At 45.0% G+C, this 23,795-nt stretch overlaps 1 protein-coding gene across 2 annotated transcripts in view; it reads left to right on the top strand.

Moving 5' to 3' along the window:
• Positions 1–23,795, top strand: part of PLCD1 (phospholipase C delta 1) — a 447,477-nt gene that overhangs the window by 109,840 nt on the left and 313,842 nt on the right. For both annotated transcript variants that reach the window (XM_069647688.1, XM_069647687.1), the window contains exon 2: positions 20,572–20,736. In XM_069647688.1, the coding sequence (XP_069503789.1) occupies positions 20,572–20,736 (165 nt within the window). The remainder of the gene's footprint in view (positions 1–20,571; positions 20,737–23,795) is intronic.

The raw sequence follows: 23,795 nt of genomic DNA on the forward strand, positions 1-23,795 counted from the left end.
TGCAGCATCTGCAGCACACTGCCTGCAAGGGAGGCTTGCAGCACTGCAGCATCTGCAGCACACCACCTGTGAGGGAGACTTGCACTGCAGCATCTGCAGCACACCACCTGTGAGGGAGACTTGCACTGCAGCATCTGCAGCACACCGACACCACCTGTGAGGGAGACTTGCACTGCAGCATCTGCAGCACACCACCTGTGAGGGAGACTTGCACTGCAGCATCTGCAGCACACCGGCTGTGAGGGAGGCTTGCACTGCAGCACACTGCCTGTGAGGGAGGCTTGCACTGCAGCATCTGCAGTCGCCGCCTGCGAGGGAGACTTGCAGCACTGCAGCATCTGCAGCACACTGCTTGTGAGGGAGGCTTGCACTGCAGCATCTGCAGCACACCGCCTGTGAGGGAGGCTTGCACTGCAGCATCTGCAGCACACCACCTCTGAGGGAGGCTTGCAGCACTGCAGCACACCGCCTGTGAGGGAGGCTTGCACTGAGCACGGGATACTGGGCCTTCCACATGGGCACCATCCCAGAGGCACACGGCGCTTTCCATGGTTAGCATTACATGGCAGCATTGGGGCATTTGATGATGTCCTTGGCATATGGTATCAGCATCTGGCAAGATGAGCATGTACCTTCCAACTGTTTCCACACATTGCGCTGCATAAGTGCCATCAGCCGCCCCCCTCCACCCCCCAGTTAGCAAATGGGATATGGATGATCCAGGCAGGACATACAGTAATATTGTTCGATACTACATTTAATTATACACAACAGTGGATACATAATAATCCGGAGGCCTACAAGGAATCCAATAGAAACGTGAGAACACCCAACCAAGAACAGCTGAAATGGAAGCCTAATATTGATATATCACACGGTGCTATACATGGCATCACTAGGAAGGGCAGAATTGGAAGCCTAATATTGATATATCACACGGTGCTATACATGGCATCACTAGGAAGGGCAGAATTGGAAGCCTAATATTGATATATCACACGGTGCTATACATGGCATCACTAGGAAGGGCAGAATTGGAAGCCTAATATTGATATATCACACGGTGCTATACATGACATCACTAGGAAGGGCAGAATTGGAAGCCTAATATTGATATATCACTCGGTGCTATACATGGCATCACTAGGAAGGGCAGAATTGGAAGCCTAATATTGATATATCACACGGTGCTATACATGACATCACTAGGAAGGGCAGAATTGGAAGCCTAATATTGATATATCACACGGTGCTATACATGACATCACTAGGAAGGGCAGAATTGGAAGCCTAATATTGATATGTCACACGGTGCTATAGATGACATCACTAGGAAGGGCAGAATTGGAAGCCTAATATTGATATATCACACGGTGCTATACATGACATCACTAGGAAGGGCAGAATTGGAAGCCTAATATTGATATATCACACGGTGCTATACATGATATCACTAGGAAGGGCAGAATTGGAAGCCTAATATTGATATATCACACGGTGCTATACATGACATCACTAGGAAGATCACACGGTGCTATACATGACATCACTAGGAAGGGCAGAATTGGAAGCCTAATATTGATATATCACACGGTGCTATACATGACATCACTAGGAAGATCACACGGTGCTATACATGACATCACTAGGAAGGGCAGAATTGGAAGCCTAATATTGATATATCACACGGTGCTATACATGACATCACTAGGAAGGGCAGAATTGGAAGCCTAATATTGATATATCACACGGTGCTATACATGACATCACTAGGAAGGGCAGAATTGGAAGCCTAATATTGATATATCACACGGTGCTATACATGACATCACTAGGAAGGGCAGAATTGGAAGCCTAATATTGATATATCACACGGTGCTATACATGACATCACTAGGAATGGCTAAGTCAAATGGTGTTCTAACCAGGAATATATTTAGGCTAGGAGTGGTGCTACACCCATGGAACGAACTTGATTTTTTAGATTTGTTAACTCAAGTAAAGGCCATGTAATTAAGTGAAGAATGTGTAACAAGAGGATGCTTGCCAATTGATAGGCTCGAGAAAGACCTACATTGGCTAAAACGCATGTCGGCTATAGGGCAAGCCTTGATTTCTTTATTACATGTGAATATGATAAAATATTTACAGTCAAGTTTGGACTAGCGCAATTCTCTGGTGTACTTTTTTGCGATAACCATAACATTGGATAGGGTTAGGGCATTACCTGTACATAGGTGCATAGGTACAGGTCTGCAGCAGACCCCAATAGACATTGAGTGGTAATATTTGGCATTGATAACCCTAAGCGCACAGATTTCCTGGACTGCCAAATTGATTTTTCCAAGAACTCCGTCCCTTGCGGTTGCCATCCGCTCGAGCCCATAGAATGTTTGGTTATTGCTCACCGAAAGCTTCTATCCGAGAAATAGCTCAACCAAGCCCTTTGCAATATCTACTGGAATGTACTTAACACTTACACATGTCCCTGTTGTGGTGGTGGTGACAACTGTTTGAGATGCTGCTCTAGTAATGGTGTGTGTACCGTGCATGTATATTTTCTATAGGGCACACACTGTGTGGCAGTGAAATTCTCCTGTGCACTGTTGGGGATCTGGCATTTGAATCTAGGCCATGAGCCAAGACTGGGCATAGTTAACTTGATGGGAACGAAGGCCTCAGCCAGTCCATCCCTGTAGCCAATGAATAGTTACTATTCTCCACCTCCAGGTCGGGTGTGTAAGGACCACAGTTTGGATTATTCAGCTCATCATTTACTAGGATTTTAGATTTTATAAGTGCAGCTGTCTTTACCCTTCCTGGCTGCTAGAGACTTATTCGAGTTACTTTCTTCCCATTATTAAGCCTTAATTAATGGGAATCTGACCTTCCAGCATCATTTGTTTCACTGCTTAATCTAAGAGAAATGCATCTCACGCATGGAAACTGTTTTTGCCTGTTCTTTTGGGTGCCGATCTTATCCTTCCCTGTTCACAATAACCTTGGCAGGGGCTATGCAATTATTATCAGGTTGGGTACTGGGTTGTTCAGGTCTGACTTTTCTGCTGGCTCAGTGAGTCGAGCACCGCTTCAGCTTCGAGGTTTGTTGATGTCTCCCATCCACTCTAACGTGGCTGCAACGTCCATCTTGTTTAAAATGGCCACTCATTCTTGAATTGTTTCTGCACTAAGCATGCTTTATGTGTATTCTTCTGCATCTTGCGTTTCAGCGTATATATGTTTTCTAGCCTATTGGATGCCAGCATATTATTCATGTCTACGTGCAATTTGACCTATTGTTTGTGTAGCTTCATGGTGGATGCGTATCTGCTTAGTCTCTAATGCATCTATGTGTGTCTGTTTCAGTGGTGACATCATGTATATCTTCGTTGCAACACATTCTTCTCCTTAATAGCTTGCACGTTCAGCTCCTCTACAATCCCTCTGGGGTAAGGTTGGTAGGGTTGCCTCAGTGAGCAACGTCTTTCGCACCTGCAATATGGCGGGGGCGAAGTGGCGGGTGCCATAAGCGATGAACACCTTCCATTTCTATAGTATCGAGATATGGGGACATGCCGACATAATGAATGACTCATTCATTTGCCTCTCAACATTAATGTGTGGTGTAGTAAGGCTATATTCTTAGGGGCGTGAATGTGAGACAATAGCAACCCAAACAATATTGCACCAGTTCCAAAATGAAAGAATATCCATTCAAGCATTTATGAACATTCCTTTAATTAAACAAATAATGTATACAACTCGCTACTAAAAACGCAATAACCCCGCCCCCCCCAATGCCCCTTTAAAAGAAGACAGAAAATAAAGATGAGGAATGTATAAGAACTCTGAACTCTTTAGGAGTGAGGAAAAAGAGTTACACCAATGTTACTTAAAGGATATGATGTTCTTGGGGGTGGGGGGAGATGCAACAAAGGGTTTACGAAGTTACTAAGGCCCCACAATTGGATCAAGTGGACGGGGGCTCTTAACAGTTCCTGAGTCCAGTTCTTAGGCGGTTCTATTGGGCCAATCCAAGCTTTGATGTGCAATGCTTTTGGATCGAACCGTATGCAAAGTCAACTAGTTGCGCTGATCTCAGAAGGCGAGTCTTTGCCGAGTCGGGTTCACAGCTATGCTCCATGCAATACGAAAGAGGCGCCGAGCAATGCAGTTCAATGGATCACCAGGAGTGGTTAATTGATTGAGCTTGGTTGGAAATGATGAGTACCTCTGGTTTGGGTCGGTGAGTGACACAATGCTCCAGCTAGTCGAGGTTAAATGCAAAGTTCTGGTGGTTCAAAGATGCAGCAATGTGATGACGTCTGCACAGTGTGTGGTGGTGCTTGAGCTGGACACGTTAGGACCTCTGCTGAGGCGATGATGCATCAAACTGGTTTGAAGGATTCAAGCAGCAGTTGAAAGTTTAAAGGAGAATGCCAAAGGCAGCACCTGGGTCCTGGTGATTCAAAGACACGGATGCACTTTGGTTCAAGTAATGTAAACAGGAGACCTGGCTGCTTTGGCTTCTCTGGGTGCTTTGAGACCCACTGCAGGGTTTCCAGGGCAAGGGGAGTCCTTGTCCCAGCTCAGGGAAATTTGCCTGCAGAGTGACAGACCTTGGTCCTCAGCTGTGCCCTGTTTTTTTATGCCTCCGACCGCGTCTTCACCTTATGCAGGGGGCTTTGGAAAGGACTGCTCTCCCAACGGTGTCAACATGAATTCGTCCCGATATCCTTGTAGGTCCAAAAGTGAATCAAAGAAGGAGATGGTGACCCCTTCCTTATGAAGGCAACACGCCACATGAGATTGTGCCTTTGCAAGCCTGATTGCAGGGTCCAGTACCTATTAAGGTAACCAAATGACTCTTGCATCATAACCAAAGTGCTTTGCTATGCAGGAAGTGAGGTAGAAAGGAAGGAAAGAGAAGCCCACAGAAATCAAGATGGAGTAACCCTTCCTACATGTGTACCTGCTCTGACTGATAGTCTAACCTTGCCCCCTTCCCAGTGATGCAGCTTCAAAGACTCTTTGCTCTGCAACACTCTGGTGTGAGGCTGGACCTTTTGTTTAGGGTGTGCCCTTTGAAATTTATTTCCCATGAATCCCCTGCTGGAGAGAGACGTTACCCAACCTCACAAAGGACCAAAGAGGCACGGGCTTCCTGCCCATTGTCCTGCTGGTTGAGCAGTTACGGCAATCCAACTAGAATACACAAAACCTTTAGATAGCTTGCCTGGGTACTGTAAGGAAGGCATGGTATCAAGCAGTGAAGACAGACACAAGTAATCACAGTTCAAGGGTGTTTATTGAACTTCAAAAGTTAAACGCCCATCTAACCCTAAATCTAAGGATGGAAGCAAGCTACGACCATCTAAGAATATTAATGTAGTCCTAGTGGAGTCTGTCAAAATAAAAGGGCCTATACTAATACAGCTATTGCCAATCTTTACTTCTAATCACAAATGGTGTGGGACAACAATGTATACAAAAAGAAAAGTGTTCAAGAAATGCTGTCAGGATAGTTAAGCAGTTGGCTTCCCTCCTCACGTTTTCAGCATGGGGCAAGGCAGCACACTCGAGCTTTGCACACAATCTGGTTTCTCTGCCACGAGGATACAGTTCAAAGCATAGGTATCGGGGGCCTTCTGCTAAAGTCTCTTTCCCAATAACAGTCTCTTATTGCAAAGGGCCTGTCGTAACAAACAAGCACCAAAGTTCGTTTCTTATAAGCAATTTCACATTCACAAGTTCTCAGGTCCACTGTTCTCCATGGACCTCCCTCCTTCATGCTCAGACCCCTCTGGTAATATGTTCACAATTGGTCTCCCTCGTTCGAGCTTGAACCATGTCATCCCACTTTCTAAGCTTTTTCTCTTTGTATCAAAAAATCAGACTTTCGATTGTGCGATGGCTTTTGCTTAAACCGTCGCAGGACCACTTCTATTAATTTTCATTTCTCATTCTCTTTTGTTTACTTTCGTTTCTGCCACTTCTTGGCTGGATTCCTCACAGAGACCTTCGATTGAGCACACTCGCGGTGACGGACCGCTCTGCCACTGGTATTGTATCTTTCTTCGTTCTTGTTCAAACATCCTTGCGTCTTTCATTTATTTTATTTATTTATTTATTTATTTATTTATTTATTGTTCACTTGTTAGGTGCTTATAGAGGAAGCAAATACTGTTTCAAAGCGCCCGCAGGGCAACAGGGTGGGGACAGGAGATGACAATGTACTTACAATGTTAAATAATTAATACAAAAATATAAGAGACCTTGGGGAGGGGAAGACAAACCTACTATGTCTTGTGAGTGTTCAGAACGTGCAACACACGTTTTATCACACGCATTAGCAATCTTCATTCTTGCGCTCTTTATACAGCTTGCAACCTTGACTTCAACACAGACCGGTCTTGCATCGGTCTCCCCAACTCATCGGCTGTGCTGATCTATCTGGCACTGTTTTGATCTTGGAGCCAAGAATGGTGCCACAGCGGCTGCTGCTCCACCCCAACTCAGCCATGCAGAAGGGCCCCGGTTATCTCCCGACACCCAATGCAGGATTCTTCAGTCTGGTTTCCTGGCCTTACGCTTTTTAATCTGAAGGATTCTGGAAAGTAACAGTTTCCCTCCAGAAAGGTCAAGTTTATCTCCCTCTTTACGCACCCTTCATGGTTTGCTGTCTTTCTTCCCTTGTTCAGCCTCCGTCTGGAAAATACTGTTCCTTTGTGTGTTTATTACTCGCTCGGAGTGTGCTGTCGTGCTCTACCGTTTATCCATGTGGGTAAGCTTAATGGAAGTCTGCTGTGAGTGATTACCAGTTATTGCTTGACCTTGCCTGACCATAGTAGTGGGACATGGCTGGTACAATGCTCGGGTGTGAGTCTCTTTTCTCCCAGAGCGGGCTGCCCGTGTGAAAGTGTTCGTGCAGGGAAAGGGGTGGGGGGCAAGGTTCCTAATGATCCTACCTGGTAGGATGGGGTAAAACTGTTACAGCGAGGGGTATACCGCTTGTCACTAACATGTGGCCTCCTCCCACTCCCTGAAGACCCCTCACCCAGGTGATCCTCTGCGCTGGTGCACCGCCGGGGGGGGGGCAGAGGAGAGGAGAGGGGAGGGGAGAGGTGAGCGGAGAGGGGAGGGGAGGGAGAGGGAGCGTAAACGCACAAAAAGAGCACCCCCCCAAACCCCTGGGACTAGCAGGTGAGACACCTTCTGGTTTCTCACAGTACACAGTGTTGACACGTGTATGATTTAGATCTGCTGCGGCTTCAATAATTATGTGAAGCATCAGCCACCATACCAACACTCAGGTCTGGCATATATTTCCTGATTGCCCTGCCGCCACGCAATGGTTTATCATACTTGGAATGGTTTTGGATCAGCGGTGCAGATTTAAATGCATCCTTCTGTCTGTATTGACTTTGCTGTTGCAGCAGCTGTCAAACAGGGTGCCTGTGACTGCTGAGCGGGCCCTGTGCCACTAGAGCGTAGGAGCTGCAGATCAGGAGACTGATTCAGCAGGGCACAGGTTTGCGCTATGCTTTTGGCATGGAGTTTACTGGAAGGGGGTCTGTTCAGCAGTCCACCAATTCTGAGATGGAATTACCTGCATCATTTATTATCTAATTAAAATACATAAACAGGGCTTCTATACGCTTCCCAGAAATCAATTCCTCACAATGTCACCCTTTGTTAACAATCGCTTCATTCGTTTGATACATTCAGAGTTAGATGATGTTTTTTGTAATACTCTGAAAGGAAAATACAATATAGGTAACACATTATGATTTTTGCAGCATATTATATTGAAATCTTGCCATTAGAATGACTGTATGACATGAATTAATTCATAAAAACATAGATTGACTTCAAAAGAGTGGAGAGATTTGAACCTGGATTGACCTATTTTGATTTGCCTACATCTTAATGTTCGAACATTTCTGTTGTAGTGAATATATTGCCCCCTGATTAATTACATTATTTTAAATACATCTTCTTAAATATATTTGGCTCCCTTTTAATGCCCGTTTTGCAAATTCAGCCGCATCTGCTAGGTCTCTCTTTTTGTTACATCGGCCACACGTCTTTTAAATGGTCCTTGCTATTTTTAGATTTTGCCAGACACTTTGTAGCCCCTCCCCCAATATATTTTGAAGCTTGTTGAGTCCCCTCCTTCGATTTCCTATCCCACTTAAAGCCACGTCTATCAACGTTATTTATATGGTAAATGTTTACTGAACCCCAATTAATAAGCGTTATTTAAATATACCAAATGGAAAAATGATACTGTCAAAAATAAGATAACCTATGGGATACAGCACATGAGGGCACCGAGGGAAGGCCACATGCACACTGTCAATATCTGTGCAGGAAATCCTAGATTTTTCATGTAGCGCACCGAGGGCCTGCCACCCTGCTGTGCAATTCTGCCACTCAGCGGCCATGTCTCTTGTACCATCCACTGGAGTTTAAGCCCCTCTGTCAAATACTCCTGCATTCCTCGAAACGTTCCTTCAATGACCTCCTGAAATAAGATCCCACTGCTTTGGTTGTTTAGCCCGGGTGCCTGGAACTGCAACTGTGTGTGGAACTCGCATCTTCTGGGCACTCTTTCAATGCTCAAACATTTTGAGTACGCTTAGCGGCGTGCCAAACAGCATAATTTATTAGCACCCGGCAGAGGGGCAGCAGCCAATCAGGTGGCCTGGAATATGGGCTATATCTCCCAGTGTATGCCTGCATTTTATCATAGGTACCTCTTCCTGGGCTTGCCGTTTTTTTCCTTGCAGCTGTTGTCCCAAGCGCTGTGACCCACTCCCCCCCCCCCCCCCCTCACCCTCACCTCAACACTTCACCCCAAAGTCTGCATCTCTCCAGCCAGCCTCTCACCACCACCTCTCCCCTCAGTTATCTGTAAACGCAGTCCACCGTGGCCCCTTCCTCCGCCTGCTCTGTAATGGAAACATTGAAGGGACGTACTTCCTATTTTCCTTCACTGGCCTTTTTTTTCCCATGTATTATTTATTTTTTCATTTGTAAAGCGCACACAAACCTGCAGGCATCTAGGCGCTGTTGCTTAGGTCACGTTACATGTAGCACAACAGCAATTGGCCGGGAAACAGATGTAGGTAGCAGTTGCAATCAGAGTATACATACAATAAGGATCCCAAGGGGGATAGCAAGTAAATACTCGGTGTACATAATTTAAGCAAACAACCAGGTTATGAGGGCTATACAGATAGCCCAGTAGGATTCCTCCATCCTGTGTAAGGGAAGTTCATTGTTTTGCTGTAATGACTGGGAAGTGTGACCCTGCCCTTTATTTATTATTATTGCATTTTTAAAGCACTCACACAGCCCACGGGCATCGAGGCGCTGTTACAGAAATGGTTGCGGAATTGTTTATTTTTTTGTTGTCTTAATAGCGTATTTATAACCCGCTTAAATACCCAGAGGTTTCTAAGCCCGGACCCGGGGATCGAACCTGTGTTGCTCTGTGTCGTCTTGCTTCCAAGGCGAACATGTTGCCGCTGAGCTATCATCCCCCTTTAGCTCCTTTGAACTACGGTTGCGCTAATCTGTGGGTGTAAGGTGTTCTGGTGGGCCTGGACGAGTGGGTCTTGGCAATATTTTGTGCCAGTTAGGGTGGGGCAGCTTTAGAGATGCACCTGGGTGTGATAGTGTTTTAAAGGTGATTCTCTATAGAATGGAGAGCCAATGCACTGCTCTTCGTGCAGCCGAGATGTGCTCCGATCTAGGCATATTCAAGGCTGCTCGCAGAGCGTTGTTTTGGAAGGTCTGAAGTTTTTGGATGTTTGCGCAGAAGTACCGGCAAAAAGCACATTCCAGTACTCTAGCCTAGCGCCAACGACTCCCACGGACAATAGTTAGACAGCTGTCTGTGGAAAGGAAGGGTCTGGCCGCGTTCGTCAATTTTGTTGTGTATGCCGCCGAGGAGGAGATGACATTCACTTGGCGCGACAAGGAGAGGGTAGCATTGAGGTAGATCCAAAGTGTTTTTACCGTTGGTGAGACTGGAATCCTTGTTCCATCAATGTCAAAGGCTCGGTATTTAGGGTCAAGTTTTTCTTAGCACAGACAAGAAGGCCGACAAGAAGCTGTCGTTAAGACAGATGCTGTGATTCGCCATCCAGGATTGGATGGTTGCAAAGACTGTGCTCAAAATAGATGCGTCATTTGAGTTGTCAGAGAGGGGCAGGAGAATTTGCGTGTCGTCTGCATAGTTAGTGTATGCTATGCCGAGTGCGTCCCCGAGGTCAGAAAGAGGTTTCGTAAATATGTTATACAGTGTAGGTGAGACTCGGGAGCCTGGAGGGACTCCAAATTTTATCGGGTAGAGAGCAGCGCTAGCACTCGCAGGGAAGACTTTCATTGCTCTGCCTTCCAGTAAGGTGGTAATCCAAGACGTCGCTTCAGGGGAGAAGGCAGCTGCAGTGGTGAGGTGGTTGCAGATAATTCTATAGTCAACCAGGTCAAAGGCCGCAGAGAGGCCTAGGAGAAGCAGGGCAGGGTTCCCTTTTAGCCCTGAACTCGTCAATGTGATTTTTGAGGTCTAAATCCTTTTAGAAAAGCCTATTGGCACCCATGAACGAAAGCCCAGGGAGTGTGAATAGTGTTGTGACCCTGGTCCTGGGTGGCTGGGATGGTAATGGCCCTGAGCCCTCACTGAGGCCATCATTTCACTTAGGCCTACCTCTGCTTGGGATGGCGGGCCGTTGACCGCCCCCAGCCCGCACCAGCCCTGGATCAGTAACTTTTTAATAATAACATGAATTGGCAATAGTTGAGAAAGTATCTACTGCATGTTGAATACTGCCTTTCCTAATAAGAAACGTCTGAAAGGAAAAAAACACTATATGGATGCATAATGTTTGCATACATTTTACAATCATTGTATGCATATTTATCTCATGAATATTGATAAGGGGTATCATGAAAACCCAACATATTTCTGGGCCTAGGGTCTGGACTAACGTGTAGTATTCCAAAGGGCGAGAGTATACTGTGAGGGCAGCTTCAAGCACTTTAAAGTAGTACTGAAATTGATCAGAAAGTTGTTGCATGCCATGACGTATTTGAGTTCTGTTGTAGCATACCTTTAATGTGTGCATGCTCGTTTGCCTGTTAGATGTGACCATAGCCTGTCGGGTCCCAGCCAGAGGTGTATGGGATGCCCAGCCAGATGTCGGACATGGCAGAGCCAAGACTGGTCTGTGTTCACGTGGACATGAGGGGGTGTGGAACAGGGAGTGTGGGAAGGCCCTCACAGTGCTAAAATCAGGACGATTGGAAAATTGTAGAAACCTGAACCATATCTCATTGGACTAGTCTTGCTTTGCCCATGCAGACATGTCTTGCGTTTGGTTTGGCCCTTTCGATAACTGCGATGTCGGACAAACACCATTTATGTAACTTGCCTCTGCTCCTGACATTTGAGGTGAATATGCTTTGGGTTTTTTGGGACTGTCAAATTCTATATAAGAATGTAGCTTGACCGACTTGATTGGAGGAAGTAGATATTTCTGTATAACTCCGCCTCCTCATAATAATACGAATTTCAAACCACTTTAACGAATCGTTTCTCCTAGGCATGGCCAACCTTTGGATCTCTAAATGACAGGAATCTTAAGGAGCATGATGCATCATACATGTTATGTTGCTTGGCTTATATAAGAGTTTTGAACTTCGAAAAAGGTCTCTCATAGGAAAGTCTTTGCAATGCACCGCACCAAACATTGCACTGACTATATGCTGTGAAATGAGAAGCGCATGTGGAAGTCTGGACGATACGCTGCATTATAGTTTTAGGCGTAAACCAGGACACGAGCAATAATTTTGACTGGGACCCAGCATCATTATCGTAACCAAACTTGACTGACTCGGCACCTTCACATCCACCAATTGTCCACCAAATGTCAGTGTATCATAATTCCAAATGCCATTGATGATGTCCCCAGAACACAGGACCGGTCCTGCATCTCGGTGGACAGCCGCAGAACCAGCGTTCTACTCCCACCTGACGGTTACCTATGATATCCCCCGTAAATGACGTGGGTACAAAATGGAAGGAGCGGGCCAAGTGCCCAGATGTCGCCTCTTAACGGAAGGTACTGGAAATGGAGTAACTCCTTTCTGAGTCCACCAGAAATGCAAGTCTGTGCCTCTCGACAGCAGTAGACTAGACCGAAGCAGCGCTGGGCCCCACGGCCTGAAATTAGGGGTGTGGTGAAAACCAGCTGCTTCCATGGCTTGTGCGGAAGCCCCTAAGGGTGACTGCTCATACATGGCTATGTCGGCGTCACCAGTCCTTTGTCCTGATGCCATTCAGTTTGCCATGTGCAAAGAGTCCTTGCCCCACCCCCGCCCCTCCCGTTGCAATTACAGCAATAAAAAAAAATCCGTTTTATTTTTGGCTCTGCTGCTTTGCTCCGCATCTGAACCCTAAGCACTTTCTGGGACAACAGGCCGCACAAATGAAATTAAAGAAACACACAAAATCCAGGACAGACCCACATGTTTTACAGAACACTTCTCAACCCACCCGCCAGAGGTATCGACTACTTTGGTGTTTATTTCAAAGGGCCACTTGATTTGGCTTTTTGTTTTCTCACCAATGCTTGGATGTCTTCGGGTCGGAGCACCAAACAAATACATGTGATGGAAGAATCGCTGTCGTTCGTGGTGAAGGGCCACTGTAAAATCAAAATGGTAGGCAGCATGGGCCGTAATAATGGCGATATATGCTTTGATCAAGGCAGGTGTGGCTGTGAATGTCCAAGAGAAGCAAGTGAATGAGGCCTTGTGTTCGCTTGTTGCAACTGTCTTCTCAAATGGACTCGGTAGTCCTTTAGGCGAAGATTTCAATTTGCTGTGGGGTGTGTTTATGGTTCTGGGTGAAAGGGGGTTACTGAGTCATAAGTACAGTGCACATATATGAACTCCTAGCATTAGCATCCCCTAAACACTGAAGTAAAAACCTCATCTGATTAAATAAAGGTGTAACAAAAGTATACTCTGAGAATGTTATATGAAGGAGAGAGTGTTTCTAATATGTGTTATTTCCCACTGCCATGTTTTGGGATTGTACTTTGTACGTCAGTGGCTTATTGGCATTTCCATTAGTTGCTTGACATATGGTAGCTATGGTATTGTTTATTTATAAAGCGCCTATACATAGGCAAGTATTTCAAAGGGCTCAAGTAGGGTGGGAACACAGAGAAAGAACAATGGTCGTTCAGAGCCCTTGAATTTCGGAAGCGATAACGGTCTGCACAGGCAGATTAAGTGGATATGGTACATTTTAACAGTTAAAATGCAACAACTAGGCCTGACCGCGATTCTGCGTTTTTTTTCAAGTGCACATTAAGGGGTAAGCAAGGAAGGACAGAAAGATTTATAGGCAGAGCTGTAGAGCAAGTGCAGGCAGGACGAGGGAGGGGCAGGGCACCAAGTGCACCCAGTCATTAGAGACTGGCAGAGAGAGAGAGAGAGAGAAGCTCTCAGGATTTATTGCAAGTGCAGTGAGTGGTTGGGTGCAGGGCCCTTAGGCAAGTGCAGAAGGACTGGCAGGGGTGCCTGGGACGTGTGACACTCTGGGATACACCAGGCAACCAGTCAGTGAGCTGGATGGAAGGAGGGAGAGAGGGAACACTACCACACGTTTCAGGCGGCAATGCTTGGAATAGATAAACTCTGCAGTGGCTCATAAGGGATATCTGGCTCTACTTGATCACACTTATTTTCTCACACCTCATGCAATTGGATCTTGATGTAAGGTAATGAAATGTAAAGTGGCCTTGCGTAGTGCACCTACAGCATTTTGGCGGCCTTGTTACTTGTAGCTTTACATGACAAAAGGAGGGAATATGGTTTTAGTAGGGAGAGGGGATGCAGATGGCCAAGCCTGAAGTGTTGATGAGTGGCAGCCAGAAGTACTTGTGTCCTGAGTACTGGCATGGTTCGGTAATGGCCCAAAATGTCACCCTTACAATTGCGACGGCCGAAATGTCAGATATATATATATATATATATATATATATATATATATATATATATATATATATATATATATATATATATATTCAGTAAAAAACTTTAACGGGACGTTATGGTTCCAAGTAGAACCGAAAAACCCCTGAAATTCACCAGTTATGGTAAGCTAAGCAACCATAACTCGCACCACCACCGTGCACTGCTAAGCCTAACACCCAGGACATCAAAGATGACATCACAAATGTCATTGATGACATCACTGATGACATCACATGTCTGAAGCCCCCTTTTTTCCTTTTCTGACATATCTAGGCCACATGACTTTCTTCAGTAACAGGAACTAAAAATTGTAAATTACTATATTCGTAGACTTATCCTTCAAGTATGTTCTTAGAATTCCCTAATGGTCCAGTCATATCATATGAAACATATACGTAGGGGAAGACACAACCTTGAAAGACAGCAATCCTTTTTGTGCATTAAAATTATCAGTAGAGTTATCAGCACTTTCTGATACTTTTGATGTTTTTTTATTACTGTACTTTCCCTGTATATGCTCATATTTTTATATGTTGTACTCACACTATTTTCCTTAGGGCCCAGACACATCATGTGATATATATAGATAGGGTAAGTAACAGCTTTGAAACAGAGCAATCATTTCTCTGCATAAAGGTAATCAGTTAGGTTATGAACACTTTCTGCTACTATTGCTGTTTCTTTTTCTTACTTCAATTCTCTTGTATATATTCATATTTGTATGTGGTGTTGTCTCTTTGTGATTTGTCTATAATTATGCAATTATGTAGTAAGTGGGTTTTATTACCTACATATCACAAGTTTCACTGTACGCAAAACTCTAATATGAAAACAGTTATCATTTCACTATTCAACATGGCAAGCTTATAAATATTGCACCTCCATCATGTATGCTGCACACAATGCCTATGTTTCCACATGAGTACCTTAGTATACTGGATTGAAGTTAATAATAGAATGCTATTTATATCAATGCATAGCTTAATGCACTGATTAGCACTTGATATTTATTCCAATAATCTTTGACACTTTTTTTTATTAACATTACACTAAGAATCCCTTGTACAGACTTTTCATGAAAGGTAAATGCACATGTGATATCATCAGTGATGTCATCAATGACATTTGTGATGTCATCTTTGTTGTGGTCCTTCTAATAGGTTGTTGGTTTCCACGTGATCTGGAGTTGTTGATAGAGGCATTTTCTGGGGATTGTTGTGGTAGAGAAAGTATTGGACACTGGACAGTATCCTTCTGGGTCTTCCAGGCTGGTATATGTTTTCTTGACTCGAAGCCTAACAAAAGTGGTTTTGAAGGCTCGGGTGATATCTTGATCTCTGGGCTGAGGGTTGGACCGGAAGGAGTCTGGGTTTGTGGGTAGCGGCTTTGCCTTTGTTAATGGCTTTTCACATGATCTTGCTTGGTTGCTGGCATTGGCTGCGACTATGAATTCTTGCTTCTAGGAGGGGTGGAAAGCTTCAAGTGCTGGTATTGGGGCATTGCTATTCCAACCCAGGGTTTGGTGCCCTTGAGCCTTTCTTGTTTAAGTTGTCGTGAATAAAAGTGTGCCTAGATGGAAACGCTGAGTTGTTCGGATGAAGGTTTTTTTTAATTCTTTGAACATTCTTAAAATGTCCTTCTGTCCGTATTGCACAGACTATGCCATTTATAGTGAGCTTTCTTTTCCTTTATCGTTCTGTAGTTGTCAGTAGTAGGTAATTGTGTGTTCTAGTAGATAATTGTCTGCAGATGTGCTCTACTCTCGTTATCTTTCTGGTTGAGTTTGGGGGAGAACATCTTAGCAACTTGCTTCTTTTGTGAGTATTTGAGGGACTCCTTTGGGGCCGATATGTCCGGGGCTTGTGACATCCATGCATGAAGGTTGTGGAGTTCTTTATCTGGTGTTGCCATTGTCTTGGGTTTGAAGGGATGGTGGGGTGTGGAGGTTTCTAGTTTCTCGATTAGCATATCCAGCTGAATGTATTGCATTGAGGGGTTGATCAATGTTGGTGGGGGGGGAGTGACTGGATACTTTTCGATATTGGTGTAACTTAACTGTGAAAAGTATGCTGAGGTGGTCGATCAGGCTGAAAGAAGTGAGGATAGCGCAGGCGCAATACATTTGTTACAGAAGACTCCATTCAAGTTGTGGCTAGCTGGCATATGTGGGTCCTTTTGCACATTGCTTGAAGTTTAGGGCACAGAGGATCACCAAAAGGATTTTGTAGCCATGCTGTCCATTTATTGTACTGCCAATGTTGTTAACATAACAGAGCTCACAAAATTGAGTGCTAGTGATGACTGGCCTACTACTTAGAATATCTACCCTTTTGAGATGTATGAAATTACTCATTTGCTGAATTTAAAATGTGGTTGTGGCTAGAATGTTTCTCATGAGAGTTGTTTATGGATAAAAACCTACTTCACTTCAGTAAACAAGATATTTATTGTAAGGAATTTAATAGTGATAAATGGGTTAAAATAGACGAATGGGTTGTGCCCAGCTACGGGTTTTGTGTATCTTGCTGGTAATAGGCTCACATTTCGCAAGACAGAACTCTGCTTTTCATCCTTCAGAGGCCAATAAAATCAACACAATTAAGTCGGGATGGGGAGGGCCTCATTCGTAGATGTGCAGCTTTTTGATGTACCTCTTGATACTTTTTTTTTTTCCACTATATTTTTATAGAACATTTTCAACAAGAGAAAAGGAGGACAGCAGGTTTCTGCATTTGAGGCACAGAGTGCACATAAAGTGGCCACTGTCATGTAATAGGATAATGTAAAGGAGCTGGAACTGGAGGTTGTGTGTCCTGGTTCTAGAGCTACAACCTACTAGACTTCACTACATTCCTTCGGAAAGATTGGTTCATGACTTGGGATACCCTCTCCTTGTGTAGCTGATCATGAGCCAGAAGACCTGCACAGTAGATGCATCATTAGGGGTATTTTCGAGGGTGACACAAAGCAGTGGCATTACTTGATGCGGTTGCAATGTGGACATCTATACTGTGAAGGCATCATGAAGTACACAGACAACTGAATAAGGTTTGGGCTAGAAACATTTATTAAATCAAAAAGAGGGTTGGAAAAAGGCTTGACTTACCCTATGCTAAGGTGGGATTTCCCTACCTAAATAAAACTAATGATAGTATGTGCCAGGAAGTCCAAAGCCTATACCTGCCATCACATCTAATTGTATACAATCTGTAGGGATGTCAGCCTCAAAATGAGAAGTGTTCAAATAAAAATTCAAAGCTTCTTCCAGCTCTTGGATGGAAAGGAGGTGTTTCCTGTACCCTAGGTTCAAGATGGTTCATGTTACAAAAAGAGGGGTTCCCTTCCCCAAAGCTTTCAATTCTCTCCCCTTTCCAAAACACCACAATTCCTTTGGATACTTCCCAGCTCTTTTGGCTTGGTTACCTTTCATAAATTTCATAAAGTTCAGTTGCTTAATTTCAGATCACACAAGTTTTCCTTTATTCAATCGCAAGCCTGTGGGTGACTCCGTCTAGGCGCAGTTGTTGGACCACACGGTCCACCCATTACAGCTTGCACAACTGACACACTTGCTTCTTCTTCCTTGGCACATTGCTTGACCTATTCTCATTTAACATCCCGTTGATGCTCTACAACTGCTTGTTTTGCAACCATTCACTTGTTGCACTTTCACATATTCTCATGGTTCTTGCCACTGCTTATTAATTACATAGTTCTTTTTATTTTTATGGCGCTTTCCAAAGCTTGTTGTTCTCTCAGATTACACAGTTCCTTTTTATCAGGGAATTGCACAAAACTGCTTTCAATCAGATTGATATTCAAAAAGGCTTGTTTCATTCAAATCAGTCACTTTGTAGAAACCAACTGTTTTCTTTGGCCCTTCCTTGGCCTGCTTAAAGTCACACCTTCATTTAATTCACCTTGGGATTGTGCTCGGCTTCAGGTTAGACTTCCTTTCATCTCTTTCACAGTTCAGTATTCACAAAACCTTTCACTTGGTTTGTTTAGCAGTTTCGTTCCATCGTGATTATCAAAAAGTATTCAGTAGTTTGTCTGCGTTTAAACTCAACTGGCATTTATATCGGCCAAACGGTCTCTCACTCACTCGCAAGTGACTTGGCCTGCAGCAACCACGCAGTCTACACTTCAGTGTCCCGGAGTCACTTGGGTTTCTCTGACACACCGGTTATACTGTCTCCAGGTGCTCTTCTCTGCGGCAGCAGGCTGGCTGTGGTTCTTGCTGCTCCCGGCTCAGCGTGCCTCTTCTCCGGGGTCTCTGCCACCTCGGCTTTACTGAGAGGGAGTCTCTCTGACTCTGGGAGGTATGCAGATTAGCTCTGCTACCAGAGACCTCTCGAATGCTCACGCCACACTCCACTTCCACTGCAACGACTCTGCAGCTCCTAGGCACTTCGGGCACGCGTCTCTCTCTGGCTTCACCTTCAGCTTCTCCAGAAAGCGTTCCACTGACAAGTCTATCGGCCTCACCTGAGAGGGCCATTGGTATCATCCCCTTGGCTTCAGGTGCAGGCAATGTTCATTCATTATATAACTGATGTGGCACTCGGCATCCCTCTTCCTTGTCCCAGTACCAGAGTGGTGTTTGTGTATGTAAGAGTCAATAAAGAGAGGATGTCTGGCTCTGGTTGGTCTCTTCCTCGTCCCAGTACCTGACTGGTGGTTAATGGGAGATAACATACTGTAAAGATGGGGAAGGAACTAGTATTAACCTAGAAATGCCTGGGGAATATTGGACTCATTAGAAAAGGGAAATGGGGGGGGGGATACCGTGTCTCCTCAAAGCGTGCCTCATCCCCACTCCCCAAGTCTCCTCCAACCAGGGGATCTTCCCTCACATATCCACCCCCAGGGTCAGGATCTGATGGCGACAGCCTTCCCCAGGCCACCTGGGAGGAGGATATATTCAGGAAGGAAGTGAGGACGCCTTCAGATTCCTGAAAATACCCACTTGGTTTGGTGGAGAGTAGGGTTGCTTTGTGTGTGGTCATGTCCTCTTTTTCTGCAATAAAGTTGAAAAAATGTGTTACTGGCAAGTTTTCTTTCTGCAGGACCTGTATCATGCTGCTTGGGGATTTGGAGGGTAATATTCCTCAACCACAGCCTACAGAGGGGTCAGTTTGTGGTCTCTCGAATGTCTGTCCTGGGCTACAGTCCCCCTCTGGTTGGTGGGGTGGTCAAAACATACAGGCTGAGCTTTGTATTGGGTGCTGCCGTGGGAAGCTCATGGACAAACAAAATGAAAGAGCTGCAAAGTCCCCGATGAACATCATTACAGTGGTGCTGGATATCTTATTGGGGTTCCATATCGTTTCACTGGCTGAACACACTTCGAAGACCTTTCTTTCAATGGTATTACTTCGAAAATATTCTTGAGTTTTTTTTTGGGGTCCCCCCCATACCCACTTCCCCTCCACTCCAAAACACCTCCCCACCCCCTTTTATCCCTTACTCAAAAAATACATTTGTAATTTTGAAGAAGTGGCATTAAAGTAAATAACTTCGAAGTGTCAATAAAACCACAGGATACCCTTATTGGATTTAATGTATTGGAACCCTCCCATTGGCAGGCCAAAGAATCCTATTCAGGCACATGCCCCATCATGTTTGTGATGGGAGCAGCATCTGATGAGGGTTTGATGTGCATCTGCTTTGTTGTCCATTGTCCTGCCTTGGATTTCCTCTGAATATGAACCAAGCATTGTCTGACACCAGGTTACCCTCCCGCTCCCATCGAGGGTCTCGCATAGAAAGGTGCCTTTTGAAAGCAATTGTCTCCCTTCCTCCACGGCAACTGCTTTCTTAAATCAAAATAGAAGTGTTCGTTCCTTGAGGGGCATTGCTGTTGCTGCCCTGCCTCTCAATGTCTGAGGTTAGGCTTGACAACCTCTGGCATCTGTCCAGCTCTCCATGTGTGTTTTTCTGTTAGATGGCAAAACTGCCACATATCTTGAATTGCCCTCCCATTCTTTTTACTTCCCCAGTATAGTTACACCCGAAGTGTTGGTCAGAATCAGTTGATATACCTGGTAAGCACAAAAGCAGGTTGCCTGATGTTGGGCCACAGGTGCACCACACAAGGTACAGAGGATGGCTCCATCCCAGCGGACGGCTCTGGTGGTTGGAAGTAGCTGGATGATGGGTGAGTGTGATGCCACAGGACCTGCCTGACAGCGCAAGGAGAAGCGTGCTTGAAGTCTGCTGTGGACTGTACCTCACATGATGTGCTGGATAGTTTCTGATGGACATTGATACATGTCACATAGCCCCCTCATGAAGGTTGCACAGTCCCTTTAACTTCTCAGTTAATAAAGCAGTTTACAGATGTGGAGTTGAATAGTTTGATGGTGTCTGTACATTTGGTCAGTCTTTTATTCACTGTCATGCTGGTCTGCGCCAACCTTACTACCTCAAACCCTCAGTCTGCCATGCCAAAGCATGTTTTGTGATTGAATGCACTGTATCCAGCTATTTTAATGGGCACTGGTTCTGTTTCAGGTTTACAAGATGATGAGGACCTGAAGTTCCTCCTGAAAGGCTCCCAGTTGACCAAGATCAAGTCTCCGTCTTGGAAGAAGGGCAGGTTTTATAAGCTCCAGGATGACTGCAAGACCATATGGTACGAGTCCAAGAGACGGCTGACGTTACCAAAGCCGCAAACCTGTAAGTGACCCTTACATTTCTCCAGAATAACATTTTTCAGGCAAATGGTCCCGATTGATGAGAGATCAAGTAGCGCTGAACCCAGTTCTATTAAAAATTCAAAGAGATTTGCAACTGTATTGGTTAAGGAAAAACATTTCAATAGACGTTCTGATCCGTGTATGCCCTATTCTCAATTCAGAGCCAAGACTATCAATTGGCTCAAGGATCATGATGTATAACGCCCCTGGCTGCGCCACACTACAAATGAATGTAATTATCTATACACTTGATGCCAACTGATTTTAGCAGTTACAATTCAGGATACTCCCTGCATTCGCTGTATATAGGACTGTATATTTTGCATATTTCTTGTAACCATTTGCCTCTTCGGCCCTCCGTGCTTCTGGATGCTCCAGTACTGTAACCTAGCTGGACCCAATTCGCTACTGTATGTATGTAACTAAGCTTCGAAATCCTCTTTATGCCTCTGCGCCTTGTTACCTCTCGCTTAGGTGCGCAATATAAATAAATACATAAAAGTAAATGGGACAAGAACAATCTATACCCTGTGGGTGCTTCAGAAGTCTTGTTGTCAGAAGATGTTGAATAAATGCTCACATCCTTTCATAGCTCCTTCTTGCCTATTTGCGCGCATGGTATGTTGTCGTGCTCGCCGCCCTTGATGAAAGATGATGACTGAGTTGACTTTATTAATTTCGTCAGGGTTTTGTTTCAAGTTAATCTCCTCTCCCGCTCACTAAAGTGAAAGGCCGATTAGGTTACAACCTTCCTTTTACAAATTGTCTGCGTAGGATATTGAAAGGGTAACAAGGCAAGCTCTGTATGTGGGGGCATCGGCGGAAAACACTGCCTCAAGGACCATCTTCAATTTCTTTCTGTGTGTGCCAAAGTTATCTGACATTGGCTCAGACGTGCAACGTCCACTGGTACATTTCATGTTACTTGATTCCAGAGACCATTGGCTGTCACTTGTCAAGAGTGAATAACTCGCCGTAGGAACTGTATTTTCTTTGCATTCTGGGAAATGTAGTCCTGTATTTAAAACCTTAGTTGCAGGGAAGCTGAAGTACCAGAGTGCAACAACGAAGCAGGCCAGGATGGACTACTCATGCTGGTCTCAAAAGATGTACTTAGAGATCTCAAGAGCTCTGGAAGAAATCCAGTCGCCCTGCAGTATATGGCCTGTGCCAGCCTTCCTTCTCTGCATTGGTACAACGGCATATCCTTTTGAGGCCATCTCACAAAGTCCTGTTTTGTGCTATGTTTTTCTTCAAAAAGCATGATAACAAATGACCAAAATACAAGAAAAGGCAGACCAGCGTTAGATAAATAGTCACAAACCACAGGGATCCTCTGCAATTTACTTAGACTTTTGTTTGGGACCTCCATATTTAAAAGGAGGGACAATTTTTGCAAAACTCCTTGACTCGGGCCTGCAGCTGTTGGGGTGGTGGTGCCATATGACGTGCAGATGTTTATACGGAATCCTTCTATATTTCTGCTAAACATAACCCAAGAGAGACTAAGGCTGTGAAGGATGTGTTTCTATTCACTGTCATTTGTAAACTGTAAACAATGAGCATGTTTTTGACACATTTTTACAGCTGGGCTTCCTGTGTGAACATCACTGGGGAGAAAGGTGTATGTCTTCAGAGATGCATGGACGGGAAAGGGAAGCAAAGGAACAGGAAGACGTTGAGGTCTTTGCTCTGAATAGCCATCCAAAAAGCTATTCTACTTCCCTGTGACAAACGGGGCTCAAGTCGAGGGTACACGCGGGTGGACGGCGTCCAGCCACTTCTTTCAGAGGGTGGACGCCGTCGTCCTGGGTATTTTATAGGCTGTCTGTATAATAAAACGGTTGGTTTTCAGTTTTTGAACTCATGCTGTCCTTGGGATTCGAACCACGGTCATGACATTCGCAAGCAGAGCTCTTCACCACTGCACCAGATACACCGACGAGTGACAAATGGCAAACAGTGTGTCAAAAGCAGACAGGCCGGGTGACAGCCTGGCTCTGCATAGTAACAGAGAAAGTCTTGCACATTTATTTGAATTTCGTTGACAGTTTGTCAGCCAATGAAATGTTTTAACACTGGCTGGGGTGGGCTCAGTGGTGCACAAGAGCCGTCTTCACTTGATGCAGATGTGGTCTGTGCAGATTACCGGTAGCATAGGCCCTGTGAGACGTGATGTGGTTGGTGTTGGCCGCCTCCTAGTTAAGCCTGAGCCTCAGCCGATAGTCCTGACTCCTGAGATGCAAGAAGCAGAGTGCAGACCTCAGCCTGTGTGGTATGGCCTTACTAATGGTACGTGAAAGTTAAGTGAGTCTCCTTTCCTGTCTAACTGCCCTGGGGTAGTGGGCATGCATTGTAGGCAGCTTTGCCTCTCTGCAATCGTGCGTCAGAGGATTGGAGGGATAACGGAAGAGTCCTGGGGAATGTTGATAGATGGGTCTTTGTGCACGTCAGCTGCTGTCTCATAGTTGGGGACAGTGTTATAAGTGGGCCGGTCTCCAAAAAGTGGAGCTCAACCGGTGTCCCATGCCCGGCCTGACCACGGCCACAACCTCGACAGGACATGTACCCGCCTCCATAATGAACATAGATAGGGCAGAGCAGGGGTGACTGAAAAAAGCGCCAGCGCAACGCTGTGGCTGGCACTTCTTCAGGAAAAGCAAACTGTAACTTCCTCTGGTGACCCCATTCAAGGGGTCACCAGAGGAAGATATAGGCCTCAGCCACAACTCAGGTTATTTATTTATTTATGCAACGTTTTTTGGATACATGGGTTCTGATTATTTATGCAATGTTTGTCGGATACCTGTATCTGACAAACATTGCATAAATAAATAAATATACAGGTAGCCGACAAACATTGCATGAATAAATAAATACCCCTATTAACATTGAAACTATCCCACACAATGCAGCCACCCAACTGCTTTCAGAGGGGAACTGCAGGAGCTGTGCCGGGTGTCGTTCAAGTAAAAGAAAACATTGCGTATGGTGATCAAAAATCAGCAGGTTTTAAGAATGAGGTTGCAAGACAATCCC

This window comes from Ambystoma mexicanum, chromosome 2q, assembly GCF_040938575.1.
Source record: "Ambystoma mexicanum isolate Mex_15411 chromosome 2q, UKY_AmexF1_1, whole genome shotgun sequence".
Classification (NCBI taxonomy): Eukaryota; Metazoa; Chordata; class Amphibia; order Caudata; family Ambystomatidae; genus Ambystoma; species Ambystoma mexicanum.